We start from the raw sequence: 14,960 nt of genomic DNA, 5'->3' as shown, positions 1-14,960 counted from the left end.
TTGGCCTGATCAGCAAATGTCAGCTGCCTTGGACCAAGTTTTTTTTTTTTGGCAGAGCTCAGGAGGGGTCCACAGCCCCCAAAGAGGCAGATTGGGGTCGTCGACATCCACAACAATACGTTGCGGCCGAAAGACAGCTCTTTGGCAGTGAGGCGGATTTAAGAGCGGTCGGCCAGTTGCGCCCTTGCGGCGGAACACTTAAAATGCTACCGGGCCCGTGTTGGAACAGGTTTTCACAATGACACTGATGCGCACAGCCGTCCAGCTTGATATGGTTTGGATGCCTGGCTAGTCTGCCTCTCAGGGTCCGAAAGGCGCTCCTTGCGGGTGGGATGTGAGGCAGCAGCCAGACGAGCAATGGGCTGTGTTCAAGGTGCGCGGGAGATATGATCACTCTGTCCAGCGGAGGGTATCTTCCCAACCTATGCCCAAGATGCCCAGGATTAAGCGATGCTGGAATCCCTTTCAAGTCTGTGGGGCGGGCGGAGGATTCAAGAGAAGCCAAGTCTGGCTCCCAATATTTTAGGCCTGTTTGTTTTGGTGATTTGGTGATTTGGTGATTTGGGATTCCATTGATCACCCACGATGGTTGAATTGTGGGGCAGGGTTCTTTCAGCATTGCTTTAGCCGCTAAAAAAATACATAAAGCAAGTAGAGAAGGAGGAGAAGGAGAAGAAGGAGAGATGTTTTTTTATACCCTGCTTTTTACTCGCCAAAGGAGTCTCAGAGCCTTCCCTTGCTCTCCCCATCACAGACCACCATGCCCGGTAGGTGGGGCTGAGAGAGCTCTGAGAAGACTGGGCCTGGCCCAAAGTCACTGAGCTGGGTGGGGCTGAGAGAGCTCTAAGAGAACTGCTCTGCAAGAACAGCGCTAACAGGACTGTGACTAGCCCAAGGTCACTCAGCTGGCTGCAGGTGGAGGGGCGGGAAATCAAACCCGGCTCGCCAGATTAGAGACCGCTGCCCTCAACCACTATACCAAGCTAAGACTCGTTTTTGAGATAAATGTGAGTATTTTCCAGGCAATATTATGCAGGATTCTGGAGTTCTCGAAGAGTCCGATGTGTGATTTAACCCTAAACCGCTGTAAGGGAGAGGTGATACGCAGCAGGCCACAAAACGAGGGGGCTGCTTGGAGGCCCCTCCCCCTCCTAAACCTCTCTGAAGTCCCTCTCCACCCCAAAATCTCCAGGTATTTCCCAACCTGGAAGTGGCAACTCCATATTATAATATTGGATAAAAACGATCTCCACCCCCTAAGGCAGAGGTAGTCAAACTGCGGCCACTCCAGATGTCCATGGACTACAATTCCCATGAGCCCCTGCCAGCTGGCAGGGGCTCATGGGAATTGTAGTCCATGGACATCTGGAGTGGCCGCAGTTTGACTACCCCTGCCCTAAGGGGCTCACCACCCAGGGGCTGCAAACGCTCTGGGATTCTTGAAAGCCTTGAATATACGCATGTCTTTTAATCATGACCGTCCCAATAGCGAGAGATTGCTTGGGATTTAAGCCCCGGCTGAAAGGCCGTAGCCAGATGGCCTCCACCTCTGGGTGGCCTCCAGGGCAGCATCTTAATACAGATGTCAGGAGCAGTTCAGAGGGATTTTCTTCCACTGGCTCCTCCGTAGCTTCATTTCCAAGAGCTGCCTGTTTAACTCCTTGGGGTTTTGCTGGGATTAGCAAGATGGCTTCCCCTCCGAACGTGGAAGAAAGCAAGCCAATAATCATGGTAATGGTAATGATAATAAACAACAGCATGGTGTAGTGGTTAAGACCGGTAGACTGTAAACTGAGTTTCATTCCACACTCCTCTTCCACGTGCAGTCAGCTTGGGACAGCCACAGTTCTCCTAGAGCTCCCTCAGCCTCACCTGCCTCACAGGGTGTCCGTCACAGAGAGAGGAAGGGAAGAAATACATTGGGAGCGTTCAGCTTTTCGCAGGGCCTGTAAGATGGAGCTCTTCCACCAGTTTTGTGGTTGAGGCCAGTGCGGAGAGAAAATCTGTGGGCCCCCCAAAGGAAGGTATTCCATCACATTTTAACAGTGGTGGCCAGCAGTTCTCCCCTAGTCCCCAGCAGGGGTAGGTGGGAGGTTGGTTTGCTGCCACGTTTCTTATTGGACTCAGTATTTCTGTAATTGTTGTAATTTTAGTGAGGTTTTTATTTTTATCTTGTAATCGGTAGGAGATAAATTCAAATAATAGTAATAGTAATAGTAATAGTAATAGTAATAGTAATAGTAATAGTAATAGTAATAGTAATAGTAATAGTAATAGTAATAGTAATATCTAGAGGCCTCTAAGCACGTGTGCAGTCAAGTTTTAAGTTTTTGTCGGAGTCCACCAAGGACGCATTCATGAGCCACATGTAGGATTTACTGGTCCCTCACTGGGATTTGGAATTTCCACCGGCGTTCCTACAGCTTAATATTTGTGCCGTATTTCTATGACTCGTTTGTGTTTTCAAAGCACTGGACCAAGCTTTACTTCATATAGTTCTCATTGTGTTGTCTTTGCACAGCAGATTTTGCTCTTCTGTATCACCCAGAGGTTGGCCACTCCATGAAGGGGTCAAAAGGGGGCCTGCAGGGGAAGAGCAAAATTGGATCCGGAGCAGTTTCGATTTCAGTTTCTTCAGACCTAATGGGAAACGGCTGCTTAGTTCAGCTCCGGTTAACGTTTGAAGCTAAAATTGATTTGCCTTGTACGTCTGCTGCTTTTATTGCCAACTGCCAGGTGGGGGCTGGAGTATTACGCAGACTACAGAGAAAATGGCAGCTTTGCAGGGTCGACTCCACACCATCATATTTTGCTGAAGCCCCTCCCCTCCACAAGCCCCGCCCTCCCCAGGCTCCCCGCCCCCAAATCTCCAGCTGTTCCCCCACCCACAGTTAGCAGATCTACCACTGCGCCTCTCATCTGGTTTCTATTAAGCACAATTGAGAACCAGCATTCCCTTCTGAGGAGTCGCTCTGACCCGGTGGCCTAGCAAGGGTTAAATCATGATATGTTTTTGCGAAACCCACCGAACCTTAAGGGGCAGGGAGGAAGCTGACCCCGGTGGGCTTCTGAGCGTTGCTTCCAGACCAGCAGGGACTTGGCAGTATCTAACCTGGACCCCTGGCTTATTTTCACAGGCCACAGAATCTTGGCCGTGGAGCTGACATCCGTCAACACGCACCCCGTTGTGCAGGAATTTCAGCGTAAGTGATGGGCAGGTTTGTGGGGAGGGAGATCCTACTCAGACTCGACCTGCACAGTTTTAAGGGCGCGATCCAGCAAGGACTATTGAGCTGTTTCCTGGTCTCTTGAGTTTTATCAGGGAGGGAAACTGTTTCTTTGGAACTGCAACTATGTTTGGGGCTGTCCTCCAGCCCCACCGACCCCACAGGATGTGCGGAGAGGAAGGGCAAAATGTTTGTAAGCTGCTTTGGGGCTCCTTCGGGTAGTGAAAAGCGAGGTATCTCCATATATTTCCAACTTGGAGCAGGCCACCCTTCCCTGACCCCGCCATGAAACAGAGGAGAGGGAGAAGTTTACCACGATTGGTTCAGCCAGTTTGGTCTCCATAATGCACACAAACTGGGCTTGCAAGGAAATGTCATGTTAGGGTGGCCGACTTCCAGGGTGGGCCTGGGGACCTCCTGGAATGACAACTGATCTCAAGGCTACCGCGATCCTTTCGCCTGGAGAAAATGACTGCCTCGAAGGGCTGAGGCTATAGCATTACACCCCACTGAGTACCCTCCCTTCTCCAAGCTCTATCCCCGAATCTCTGGGAATTTCCTAACCTAGGCCCATTCCGCACATATAGGATAATGCACTTCCAATGTGCTTTGGCAGCTGGATTTTCCTGTGCGGATCAGGAAAATCTACTTCTAAAGTACATTGAAAGTGCATTATCTATTGTGTGCAGAATAGGCCCTAGAAGTTGTAGTTGACCAGGCAACGGGCCGGCATCCGACACGTTCTTGCTATTTGTGCTGGCTACAATCCATCCTCTCCCTTCCAGCGGCTTCTGTAGCGCTTCTGCCCATTTGGGAGACGGACAGGCGGGCAGGCCCTCCCCCCTCCCTCCCCGAATGCCAAATTAGCCCCAGGCCTCTCCTCCTCGGTCTGCAGCATCAGTTTTTTTGTTCGTTCCCACTCCAGGGGCCGACCTCTCCTGCATCATTTCCTCCACCAAGACCCTCAACCCCAGGATCGAGTGGAAGAAGATCGTCGGCAAGGACACCACCTATGTCTATTACGATAACAAGATGCAAGGTAGGGAACTGTTTTTAAAAACTTTCTTTCCATGGCTTAACGTGAGATCGAGAGGAATAAGCGGGACGGGGTTTAATTTTCTTGCCGTTGGAGGGTTGACAGGCCGCACCTCAGCAAAGGAGCTATTAGTCTAAAACCTCCAAAATGTAGAGATGTTTTTGAGCCAGCGTGGTGTAGTGGCTATGGTGTCCGACTAAGATCTTTGAGACGCGGGTTCAAATTCCCACTCATTCCATGGAAAGTTGCAGGGTGCCCTCAGACCAGGCACAGCATAACCTGTGTCGCAAGGTTATGAAGATAAAACAGATAAGAGGAGAGCCCCCATTGGGGAGAAAGGCAAGAGAGAAACTCAGCAAATAAATAAATAGTTAAAAATCATTAAATAGTCAAATTCTAAAGCAAATGTGTTGGAGGTGGGAAGAGTCATGGGGCAGGTGAATTTTGGAGACTGCAGGGTTCTCAAGGAGGGTCAGGGTCTATCGCAGGGGTGGCCAGATGCTTGCTCATGGGAATCGTAGTTTGCAAACATCTGGAGACGCACAGTTTGGCCATCCCTATTGACCCCCAACAAGGCACCTTTGAGCAGAGGAGGTTTGCCGTTGCTGGCCTCTGCACAGCCACCCTAGTCTACCTTGGCGGTCAGTCCCATCCAAGCACCAACCAGGTCCGAACCTGCTTACCTTCCAAGATTGCTTTTCCATGGTCTGGATGGCCCTGGTTAGCCCAATCGACAGCATGCCAGAAACTACTGACCAGCAAAACAAGGAAGCCGAGGTTCTGTTGCAAGGAGTCCAATGCCTGGATTCAAAGCAAGCAGACAAACAGATTTGCCATGTGCTTCTCAGTGGGCACCAACAACTGGGTAGCTCTCAGTTTTTGTGTTTCTTCTTGGGTGTTGTAGCCGATGAAACCTAGAAGGGCCAAGCAGGTTTTCCAGTGGGCTGGGCACACTCAGATCTAACCTTCAACATGGATGGAATAGGCAAGATCTGTAATGTGCATGATTCAAAAGCATATGAAGAATACCCTACAGGGGGCATCGGAGCGGATGTGTAGTTAGCATAGTTAGATTAGGAACATCCTGATATTTTTCAAATACTCTCCGATGCTCTGTCCTGATTGGCTCAATTGGGGACTTCCTGCTCCTTTGAGCTCACTTCCTCCCTGCTTGCCTCCAGAGCAGACTGAATGAATACAGAACAACAAGTAGACCGTCAGACAGGACTCTCTCCCTCCCCCCCCCCCCGTTCCATACAAAGTTTGTTTCTCTTTATAATAAAACTTTTGTTCTTTAAGCAGCCTGGTGTTTCGCTCTCTTGCATATTGAAACTGTGCCAACACACGTAACCCTTCTGCCTTCCCTTAGGAGACTGGGGGACGCGGGCACAGCTCCAGGGCAGGACCTCTCTGGTCATCCATAATGTGACCCGTGACGATAAAGGCATTTACCGGTGTGAGGTGGTGGCCCCCGACGATCTTAATATCGGAGCAGAGATCAACATCAACCTGACTGTTCATGGTACGTTCACAGACCCCCTTAAAATGCACAAATACTGCCCTGCCAAGCTAGCTTCAATAGTGTCATTCAGTTCAGGGGAACTGGATGAACCACGAAAACCTCAGATAGTTCTGAGGCCTAGAAACAACTCTATAGTTTGCTGGCCTCCTTCTCTGTAACCCGGCCACCTAAACTCAACCTGAATTAAGTTTACTATTCCTCCCCGTCTTTTTTCACTTGGGGAAGGAGGTGGCTAGAATGACCTGGGTTTAACTATTTAATATTGATTATTATTTATTTTTTTAAATATCCATATTAACCAGCCGTAACGCTTGAAATCCTTTCTTCACAAACCAACCCAAAACCTCCCTAAGAGATGCCAGGAGCCTTCTGCATACAAAGAACGTTCTCTTCTATTTAATTGGGGTACCTCCCCCCACGTCCAGATCAGCTGCTTGTGGCACCCTATTGGGCTCTTGAGTGCTCACCTGGGCAAAACGCAGACCAAGCATCTCGTTCTGTCCTGCAGTGCCTCAATTAGCCTTGAGGTCATCTCAAGGGGTTTAACCCTTCCATTTTTATTTGGCTTTTATAATCCGGGCTTCCCTGCTCCGCAATTTAACGGAGGGGAAAGACATGTCCTTCAAAAACACGTATCGTCCCCCTTTTACAATCCTAATAACAAAGCAGGGAGTCTGATTTTGAAGGGTGAAACGGGCTGGAGGCGGAAGGGCTAACCTTACCATCCCTTTCACGCACAAGCTCAAGGAGAATGGAGGTTGCACCCGCCTGCAGCTTGATTTTTATGGAGGCAACGAGGCATGCACTCTTTCCCCCAGGGATGCACGTTGTGAGGCAGGGGGTGGCCAGACGGTGGCTCTCCAGATGTCCTTGGACTCCAATTCCCAGGAGTGTGGCGCAGTCAGGGGCTCATGGGAATGGTAGTCCATTTACCACCCTTCCCATGAGACCCCGCCAGCATGCTCATGGGAATTGTAGTCCATGGGCATCTGGAGAGCCATTTCTGCTGCTGTAAGGGGTAGTCAACCTGTGGTCCTCCAGGTGTTCATGGACTGCAATTCCCATGAGCCCCTGCCAGCGAACGCTGGCAGGGGCTCATGGGAATTGTAGTCCATGAACATCTGGAGGACCACAGGTTGACTACGCCTGCTGTAAGGGATACCGAAATGCCCAGGTGGGGGATATTTGGGGATAAAGAGAGAAGCAGTCTGACTGACATGCTCCCCCCCCCCTGCAGTGAAACCCGTTGCCCCAAAGTGCCGAGTGCCCCCGTCGGTGCCCGTGGGTAAATCTGCCACCCTCCACTGCCAGGAGAAGGAAGGCTTCCCGGAGCCGACGTACAGCTGGTACCGCAATGCTGACTCTTTGCCGTCCGACTCCAAGTCCAACCCCAAGTTCCAGAACTCTTCTTTCACTGTGAACTCAAAAACAGGCACTCTGGTAAGTCCTGCTTAGGGGAGGGAGAGAGGGGATGGGGGGAGCGGTTTGGGGGGTGAGCCGGCCTCCGTCTCTCCTGCCCACAAGGAGCAACAAAGAGCGTTGCTGGCAGGGGCTCCTGGGAATTGTAGTCCATGGACATCTGGAGGACCACAGGTTGACTACCCCTGCTCTCGGGGAAGGGATCCGTTGTCTCCTGGCCACTCCTGGAGCTTGGCAACCGCTGCTTATGAAACATTTGAAGCTGCCTCCCATCGCAGCTCTGCGTGGAGCTCCTCCAGCCGGACTCTGCCTGGAATGGCTCCATTAAGCGGCCTCCGGTTCCGTTAAGCGAATTTAGTGAAGCAAACCAACAATTCCGAATCTCTGAGGCATTTCAGCCAAAGGTCCTTTCCTTGTTATTGCACAGGGCGAGGAAGGGACAGGAAGCCCACCTTGGACCTTGTCCCCATCGAACACGCCTGGCCTGAAGCAGCCCCGGGGGAAGGCCAGCTCTTTGCATGTGACCCTGGCTGTCGTCTCTGCCAACCTTTCAGAGAGAGACTTTTCCAGGTGGCTGGTCTCCCGCCTCCTCCGGACTTGAGGCTCCGCTATTTATAGGAATTCATAGGTGCCAGCATGAGTCACCAGGGAGGGTACCTGAACTGTCTTCCCAGCTCACTGGAGGAACATGCTTCTCTGGACTGCTCTATGCCCATCCAATCAGATTGTTATTTTTTTTAAGTTCTCCCTTGGTAGGAAGGGCAACCATTTACATACTTGGAAAAGCTGCACGATAACAACCCTCTAGGGCAGGGGTAATCAAACTGCGGCCCTCCAGATGTCCATGGACTACAATTCCCAGGAGCCCCTGCCAGTGAATGCTGGCAAGGGCTCGTGGGAATTGTAGTCCATGGACATCTGGAGGGCCGCAGTTTGACTACCCCTGCTCTAGGGACTGTGCCGCATCCAACCTAGTGAAGCAGCAGGTTTGAAAACTCTTTGCCTTCAGAAAAGCAGCATGGCGGCTACGTTCAAGCCTTTCTTTCCTGATATGCTAGCTTTCTGCATGCAAGGAGTCTTTGTCTTGATTGTCAAGCATATGCTCTGGCCAGCCTGCGCTCTGAAGCAGGATGGGCCCTGGAGAGCTCTCTTGACCTGCTGCATGTAAAAAAACTTAAAACTTAAGAGAGAGACAAACCCTCAGTGTGGCTGTTGTTCCTGCAGGTCTTCACAGAGGTACACAAGGGAGACACGGGCCGTTACTACTGCATAGCGACCAATAATGTGGGGTCTGCCAAGTGTGAAGAACAGCAGATGGAAGTCTGTAAGTGGCTGGGCTGGACGGGGGTGGGGGGTCGGGAGACGTTTTCTACTGCCGTGCTTTCCCCAGGAAATGAGCCCTGATCCTGTTGATTTCCCCCTCTAGATGACCTGAACATCGCAGGGATCGTTGGGGGCATCTTGGTGGTCCTTACGGTCCTGTCTCTGATCACTGTGGGAATCTGCTGTGCCTACAGGAAAGGGCTCTTCGTCAACAACAAGCAGAATGGAAACAGGTAGGCTCCAAGTTGGCCGCCTGGGAAATCAGGGAGGTGGGACTAGTCTGTCTGTATCCAAATCAATGAGCCAAGATTCTCAGGGTATATGGGGTCACCGCACATCCCCTGAGACTTGATGGCAAAAAGGGGGACATGTACACAACGAGGCAGGAGATCCACGCTCCCTTTTGCATTTGAGGTCTTGTAGCATGTCAGAGACGCTGTAGCCCAGACTGTCCGTCTTCATGGGGCTTTTTGCGCGCCGCCGTCTGAATTTCTCCGCGACGAGAGTGCCTTTTCACACCCTGGTTCTCATCCTGTTCTGATGGTTCTCGCAGATGAAGCCAAAGCCCGCCGTTAAAATTAGCCACGCCAGGAAATGACCCCCCCCCCCAGGAAAAGGAAAGATACCAGGGCAGCGGCTGGAGAAAGATAAGTCCCCATTGGAGAGCCCCATTCTCTATGAGAACAGGTCGGCCGTCCACTGGAGCGATTCCTTTTGGTCTCAGCACTTACTGTCGGCACAGTAAGGCTGTTCTTGCATTGCCTTACACCTTGTCAGCTCCACATTCTGCCTTGGCCCCGACAGAGCTGTGCCTTAGGCAGGTTGCTGTCCTCACTGGTGATTGCATTGTCTTTGGACCCTTTTGTATGCCCGGCCCTTGTGCGTTTCTCACCGTAAGTCTTATATTGTACGATTTCATTTTTTCTTTCTTTCATTATTCTATAATCTGCTTTGAGTTACAGGGAGAACAGAACTTATCAGGGCTGTGACTAGCCCAAAGTCACCCAGCCGGCTGCATGTGGAGGCGGAGCTGGATTAGAAGCTGCTGCTCTTAACCAAGACACCACAATAGCTCTCAGGCTGCAGAGCAAAGGGCCAAGAGCTTTTTAGTACCTGCAATTAATGGAGGACAAACTCAGCCTGCGTGCAGTCCAGCTGTTACCACTAGCTTGCTGTCTGCACCTAGCTTCTTGTTGAGGTAGAGGAGCATTGAAAAATGGTATCTTTTAATTGCGGTCTCAAGTGGTACAGCCTACTCTGCCACGAGGACTATACCACTGCTGTGTGCTAAGAGCGTCAGAGTCCAAGCTGAAGGAACCATCAGAATGCCTGAAGTGGGAATCCCCAGAGCAGCAAGGAAAATTGGGAATCAGTGGTCTAACTAAACAGGACTCCGGCGACATCAGCGTGGTGTAGTGGTTAAGAGCGGCAGACTCTAATCTGGAGAACTGGGTTTGACCTCACATTCCTCCACATGCAGCCAGTGGGTTGACCTTGGGCCACAGTTCTCTTAAGGTTGCTCTCACAGAACAGTTCTCTTAGCGTTGCCTCAGCCCCACCGGAAGGTGCTTGTAAACTGCTTTGGGACTCCCTCGGGCCGTGAAAAGCAGGGTATAAAACACTAGCTCTTCTCCTTCTTAAATACAAACAACATTAGGTCTTGAGGACTGACACGCTCGGGTGGCATAACCAAGAGATTCCTCTCCTTCCCCTCAGTAAATTCTGTCTTCCCTTGTTTCAGCTATAAGACGCCGGCCAAGCCTGATGGGGTGAACTACATCCACACAGATGAAGAGGTAAGAAGGCCCCTTGAGGCTGGAGGTCAGTGTATATGCTGGAAAAATGAATGTGACAAATAAGATCGGGGGGGGGGGGGAGTCAGGGATACATATTTGCCCATATTATCTGATAGTGGCAACCTGGCCCAGGTGGCCATTTATGATCATGTTGACCTGCCCACCCCCTCCCAGAATGGCCAGCGATGGGCCTGGAGGGGATGGGAAGGGGAGGGGCCTCGGGTGGGGGTGTCCACAGCTATGCTTCCTACTGTCTTCTACAAGGTGGTGCCACTTTTCATTAATTCATTAATTCATCCATCCATCCATCCATCCATCCATCCATCCATCCATTCATTCATTCATAGTTTGACTTATTTACCGCCACTCTCAAAGACTCACGGCGGTTTACAATAACAGAATAAAATAAAAGAAGAATAAAACTACCCAACCCACAGAATCCCCAGTACATTAAAAGCTGGCTGTTCTATGGAGTTGATTCCCTGTCCCTCCTCCCTTGCCCACAGTCAGAGCTCTTTCCTTAGGAGCGAGGGTCTTGTTCTAATTCTAGGCGATCCACTGATGATAACTCCGGGACCTCAACCCGGCCTCAACCATACGCCTGGCGGAAGAGCTCCGTCTTGCAGGCCCTGCGGAAAGCTGATAACTCTGGCCGGGCCCTTAGCTCTTCCGGGAGCTCGTTCCACCAGGCTGGGGCCAGGACCGAAAAGGCCCTGGCCCTGGTCGAGGCCAGGCGAATGTCCCGGGGGCCTGGGATGCCCTGCAGATTCATACCCGCAGAGCGGAGTGCCCTGAGGAGGGGGGGGGGTGTCCTGCGAAACCTGAAGAACGTTTAAGGGGTTTCCCAATGGTAAAGAAGTTGAGAGAGGGTCGCTTGGCCTCATCAGCACTTTCCACCCCCAGTTCGAGAACCTGCCCTTAAACCCATAAAAGGTCCCCTTACGCCCGTTTCTGCCCTTCCGCCGCAGGGCGACTTCCGACACAAGTCCTCGTTCGTCATATGAACCGCCGAGAAGCCGGACGTCATCCGCCGGCCCGAATGGAGCGTGGAAATCAAATACCTCCGTCTGGAACTCTTCCCGCAAGAGCAGAGGACAAACGTTTGCGCGGCCGGGGCCGTTCAGCAGAGCGAGGCCGGACCGTACGCGCGCCTGGACTCGGTTTAACTTCTTTTCATTATTATTTTTGTCCTGCCAAAGCCAAGCGGTGATTTTTTGACACAACCAAAATCGATCTCTTTCTTCCTGGAAGGTCACCCAACACGTCGCCCCGGCCCGCCGGATGGGCTTGAACCTTCAGCCGGAGGAACAAATTGCGTCAGAGCGGCCACGTCTCTACCTGGATCCACGCCCTCCAGGCTCCCCCGGGAAGTTGCGGGGGGGGGGGGGCTGCCTTCTGTCTGACACAGGGTTACAAAGGTGCCAGGGTCTCTAAGCTCCACGAGGGGCAACGCTCTTAAAATTGGTCTCTGCCTTTGCTTCTTCATAAGGGTCACAATAGCCGTAGGAGGGAAGGTTGGACGGACAAGGCGTGCAACCCCACTGCCAGTCCTGACTTGGGATTTCATGACGAAAGCTCCCCTTAACACCAGCATGATTTGCTGGGATCCTCTGTCTCCCCGCCCTCCGTAACCGTATTAAAAGCACAATGATGCCAGTATATATATAGAGGGGGGGGGGGATACCCAGAAGCTTGCTTGCCACTTGGGACGCTTCTCCAAAACGCCCGACAAGGACGTTGCCAGGCACCCAAAGCCAGTTAGACTGGAGAGCCTATTCTAGGTTGATGGTTCTAGGCAGACGTAACGCAGTGGAAAGGATGCTGTGTTGTTATCCGCAGGCATAAGCCACAAACCAATCCCAGCACCTTCCCTCTGAATGCTTCCTGTAGCTGGGTGGCTTGGGGGCTGGTACGCAGAAACCCTAGGCACCCCTGGGGAATGGGCCCGAGTCCCACAGTGGCCTGACCCTGAGACATCTCTTGCAGGAGCCCAGTGTCCGAGTTTTGCGAGAAGGGAACGGGTGGTCATCTATCCTCACCCAGCGCTCAGCCAGGCTCACTATCCATCCAAAATGTTTCCAGCAAGTGCTTCTTACTCCCGAAACACACGAGAATCTGAGGGCGGTGGAATTGGAGGGCATCCCTCTTTGGCTCCTCCTCGACAGCCGCCGTGCTCCCCCCCGTCCCCCGTTGGCTTCAGGAACTCTCCAATTAGGGGTCTGTTCATAGACTCCTCCCGAGTGGGACCAAGTGAGGCCGTTCCCCCCACTGTGAACTTCCTGATCCACACCCCGCCAGGGTATTCTTCCCTCACCAGCCTCCTGAAGGCAGTTGCTCTCCCACCTCGCTTTTCTCTGTCCGCACCCTCCGTTCTCTTCTGCTCACATCGCACCCCCCCCCCCCACCCCGTCCTCCCCAGGAAAGATGAACCTGCTAGTGGACCGGGGCGTAAAATTCCAACGCGACACTGAGACGAAAATGAAAACGGCAAAGGTTTTTCTATTGTCCCTGCTCCTTTTGTAGAATTCCACGTTCTAAAAATTTTTTGCAAAGATATATTTTGATTACTTAAAAAGTGGTTAACATTTCTATTTATGTAAATGGGTTGGTAGGCCAAATGGTGTTGTTGAGTCATAATCTAGCTCTTTTTTTTCTTTTTTAAAAGGTGTGACTTATGCGTGTGAGGTTGATTATTATGATCTTTTTTTTTTAAATGCCAGGCAGGAGTTCCTACGAAGCTTCAAACCTTATCAGTATTGTTGCAAGCGGTGCACAGACAGACCCCCCCCCCCCAAACAAGCACAGGAGTCTCTTATTCTCCCTGTTTTCTCTCACCAAAGAAAGAGATGCTGGAAAAAGCCTCCCCCTCTTACGGTAAAAGGAGGCAGGCCAGGATCCAAAGAGCTGCGCAGTTCGTAGTGTGTGCCATAAGGCAGGGGCAGTCAACCTGTGGTTCTCCAGGTGTCCATGGACTACAATTCCCATAAGCCCCTGCCAGCAACACTTTGTAGTCCATGAACATCTGGAGACTGCCCCTGCCATAAGGTAAAAGTTTCTCATGCCCAGTCCTTCCTGCATCTCTTCAAACGCAGTTTGTGCTACAGGTCAGCTCAAACCCAGGAGCACCTTAAATAGGGGTAGTCAACCTGTGGTCCTCCAGATGTTCATGGACTACAATTCCCATGAGCCCCTGCCAGCTGTAGTCGATGGACATCTGGAGGACCACAGGTTGACTACCCCTGCCTTAAGAGACCAACAAGATATTCAGGATCATGAGCTTTTGAGTTCTTCATTGGATCCAAGCAGGAATGACGATCCCTGGGTCTTTATATCCCAGTCAGAAAGTGGGAGAGATGTGGCAAAGAAGGGACAAGGACTGGGATGCAATGCAGGAGTTTGTTGTGCATTGTGACTGGCTAGAGAGCGGAGGACAAATGCTTAGGGGCAGCCCTCCCATGCCGGGAGCTCATGCCTGAAAAAAATCTTGGTTTTCTTGAAGGTGCCAGTAGTCTGTGCTCCTGCAAACCAACACAGCTGCTCTCGGAAAACCAGTTTGTGCTCTGGCCCTGAGCCAAAAGGGGACTACAATTATTTTTAACCAATAAATTTTTCACATTTTTAAAATTTGCATATTGTGCACAACCTCCTTGGTGCTCCTCAAGTGGCTCTTGGATCCTAGGCCTAAAGGAGACTTTTGGATCGTGGCCAGAGGGTTTTTATTTTACAGAGTTTTACAGGGTTTCAGTGATTCTCCGCACTTGCAGGAGCAGACCAAGCCCTTTAACTCCTTGGCCTTTCTGGTCACTTCCGCTGAAAGTCTTCCAGTTCCAGCCCTGAGAAACTCCCACTGTGGCCCAGAAGGGTGCAGCAAGTGAAAGATGCAGGAGTGGATTCCCTAAAAACAGCACCATCCTGGTTGGAGGCAGCTATTGGCCAGTTGGAAACATGACCGTGTGTTTACAAGAGCAATTCAGGTCCGTGCTGGACAGGGAAAGAACTGAAGGGGTTTTAAGACATAACACCCTTTTCCGTTACGCTGTTCCCCGGCGACACTTCTTGACGGTCTTAACTTTGGAATGCATACAGCATTTCCGGTTGCGTTCTTGATTTTGGACTCTGTCTGTGTTCAGTATTAATCTGCCTTGCAGTAGCCAGTGTACCGTGTGTTTTCTCTTTTTGCCTCCCCACCCCGACCGGGGGTTTGGAGATGGTGTTGGTGCATCTTGTTGCTAGCTGGAAGGAAGGCCCAAGAGCCCCCTTGCCTGACCTCTCGTCCAGGGAGGAGGCAATTCCTGCCACCCTCCCGGTTTCCTTTATTCTCTGGCTACCTCTGAGAGGCATTCGACCAAAGCAGACCTTTTTGCCCACTGCCAAAGGACTTCTCCCGTCAGCTCCAGTGGCTCAAGACTGGATTCCCCCTCTGCCTTGTCTTGCTCACGGTCTTCCTTTCTGTGCTGCCTTGAGGACTGCTGGAAGCAGGCGCTCAGAACTAGAACTGAAGGACAGGGAGGCCCTGGCTTGAGGCTCAGCGTTTTGCGATGTTACGAGTAGTCTTAAACTCGGGAATAACAGGACCACAAAACGTGAGTTGGCAATGCACTTCTTTAGGAGACTGCTGTAGAGTCTGCCTTAGCTCA

At 51.5% G+C, this 14,960-nt stretch overlaps 1 protein-coding gene across 1 annotated transcript in view; it reads left to right on the top strand.

The window, feature by feature from the left end:
- JAM3 (junctional adhesion molecule 3) overlaps positions 1-13,936 on the top strand; it is a 33,572-nt gene extending 19,636 nt beyond the window's left edge. The window contains exons 2-9 of the mRNA XM_077306592.1: positions 3,138-3,203; positions 4,153-4,266; positions 5,633-5,785; positions 7,023-7,225; positions 8,429-8,528; positions 8,631-8,760; positions 10,269-10,323; positions 11,292-13,936. Coding sequence (XP_077162707.1) covers positions 3,138-3,203; positions 4,153-4,266; positions 5,633-5,785; positions 7,023-7,225; positions 8,429-8,528; positions 8,631-8,760; positions 10,269-10,323; positions 11,292-11,327 — 857 coding nt within the window. The 3' untranslated portion in view covers positions 11,328-13,936. The remainder of the gene's footprint in view (positions 1-3,137; positions 3,204-4,152; positions 4,267-5,632; positions 5,786-7,022; positions 7,226-8,428; positions 8,529-8,630; positions 8,761-10,268; positions 10,324-11,291) is intronic.
- The last annotated feature ends 1,024 nt before the right edge of the window (positions 13,937-14,960 follow it).

The sequence above is a fragment of the Paroedura picta genome, chromosome 12, assembly GCF_049243985.1.
Source record: "Paroedura picta isolate Pp20150507F chromosome 12, Ppicta_v3.0, whole genome shotgun sequence".
NCBI classification, from domain to species: domain Eukaryota; kingdom Metazoa; phylum Chordata; class Lepidosauria; order Squamata; family Gekkonidae; genus Paroedura; species Paroedura picta.
This window is presented reverse-complemented; position numbering and strand designations above follow the sequence as displayed.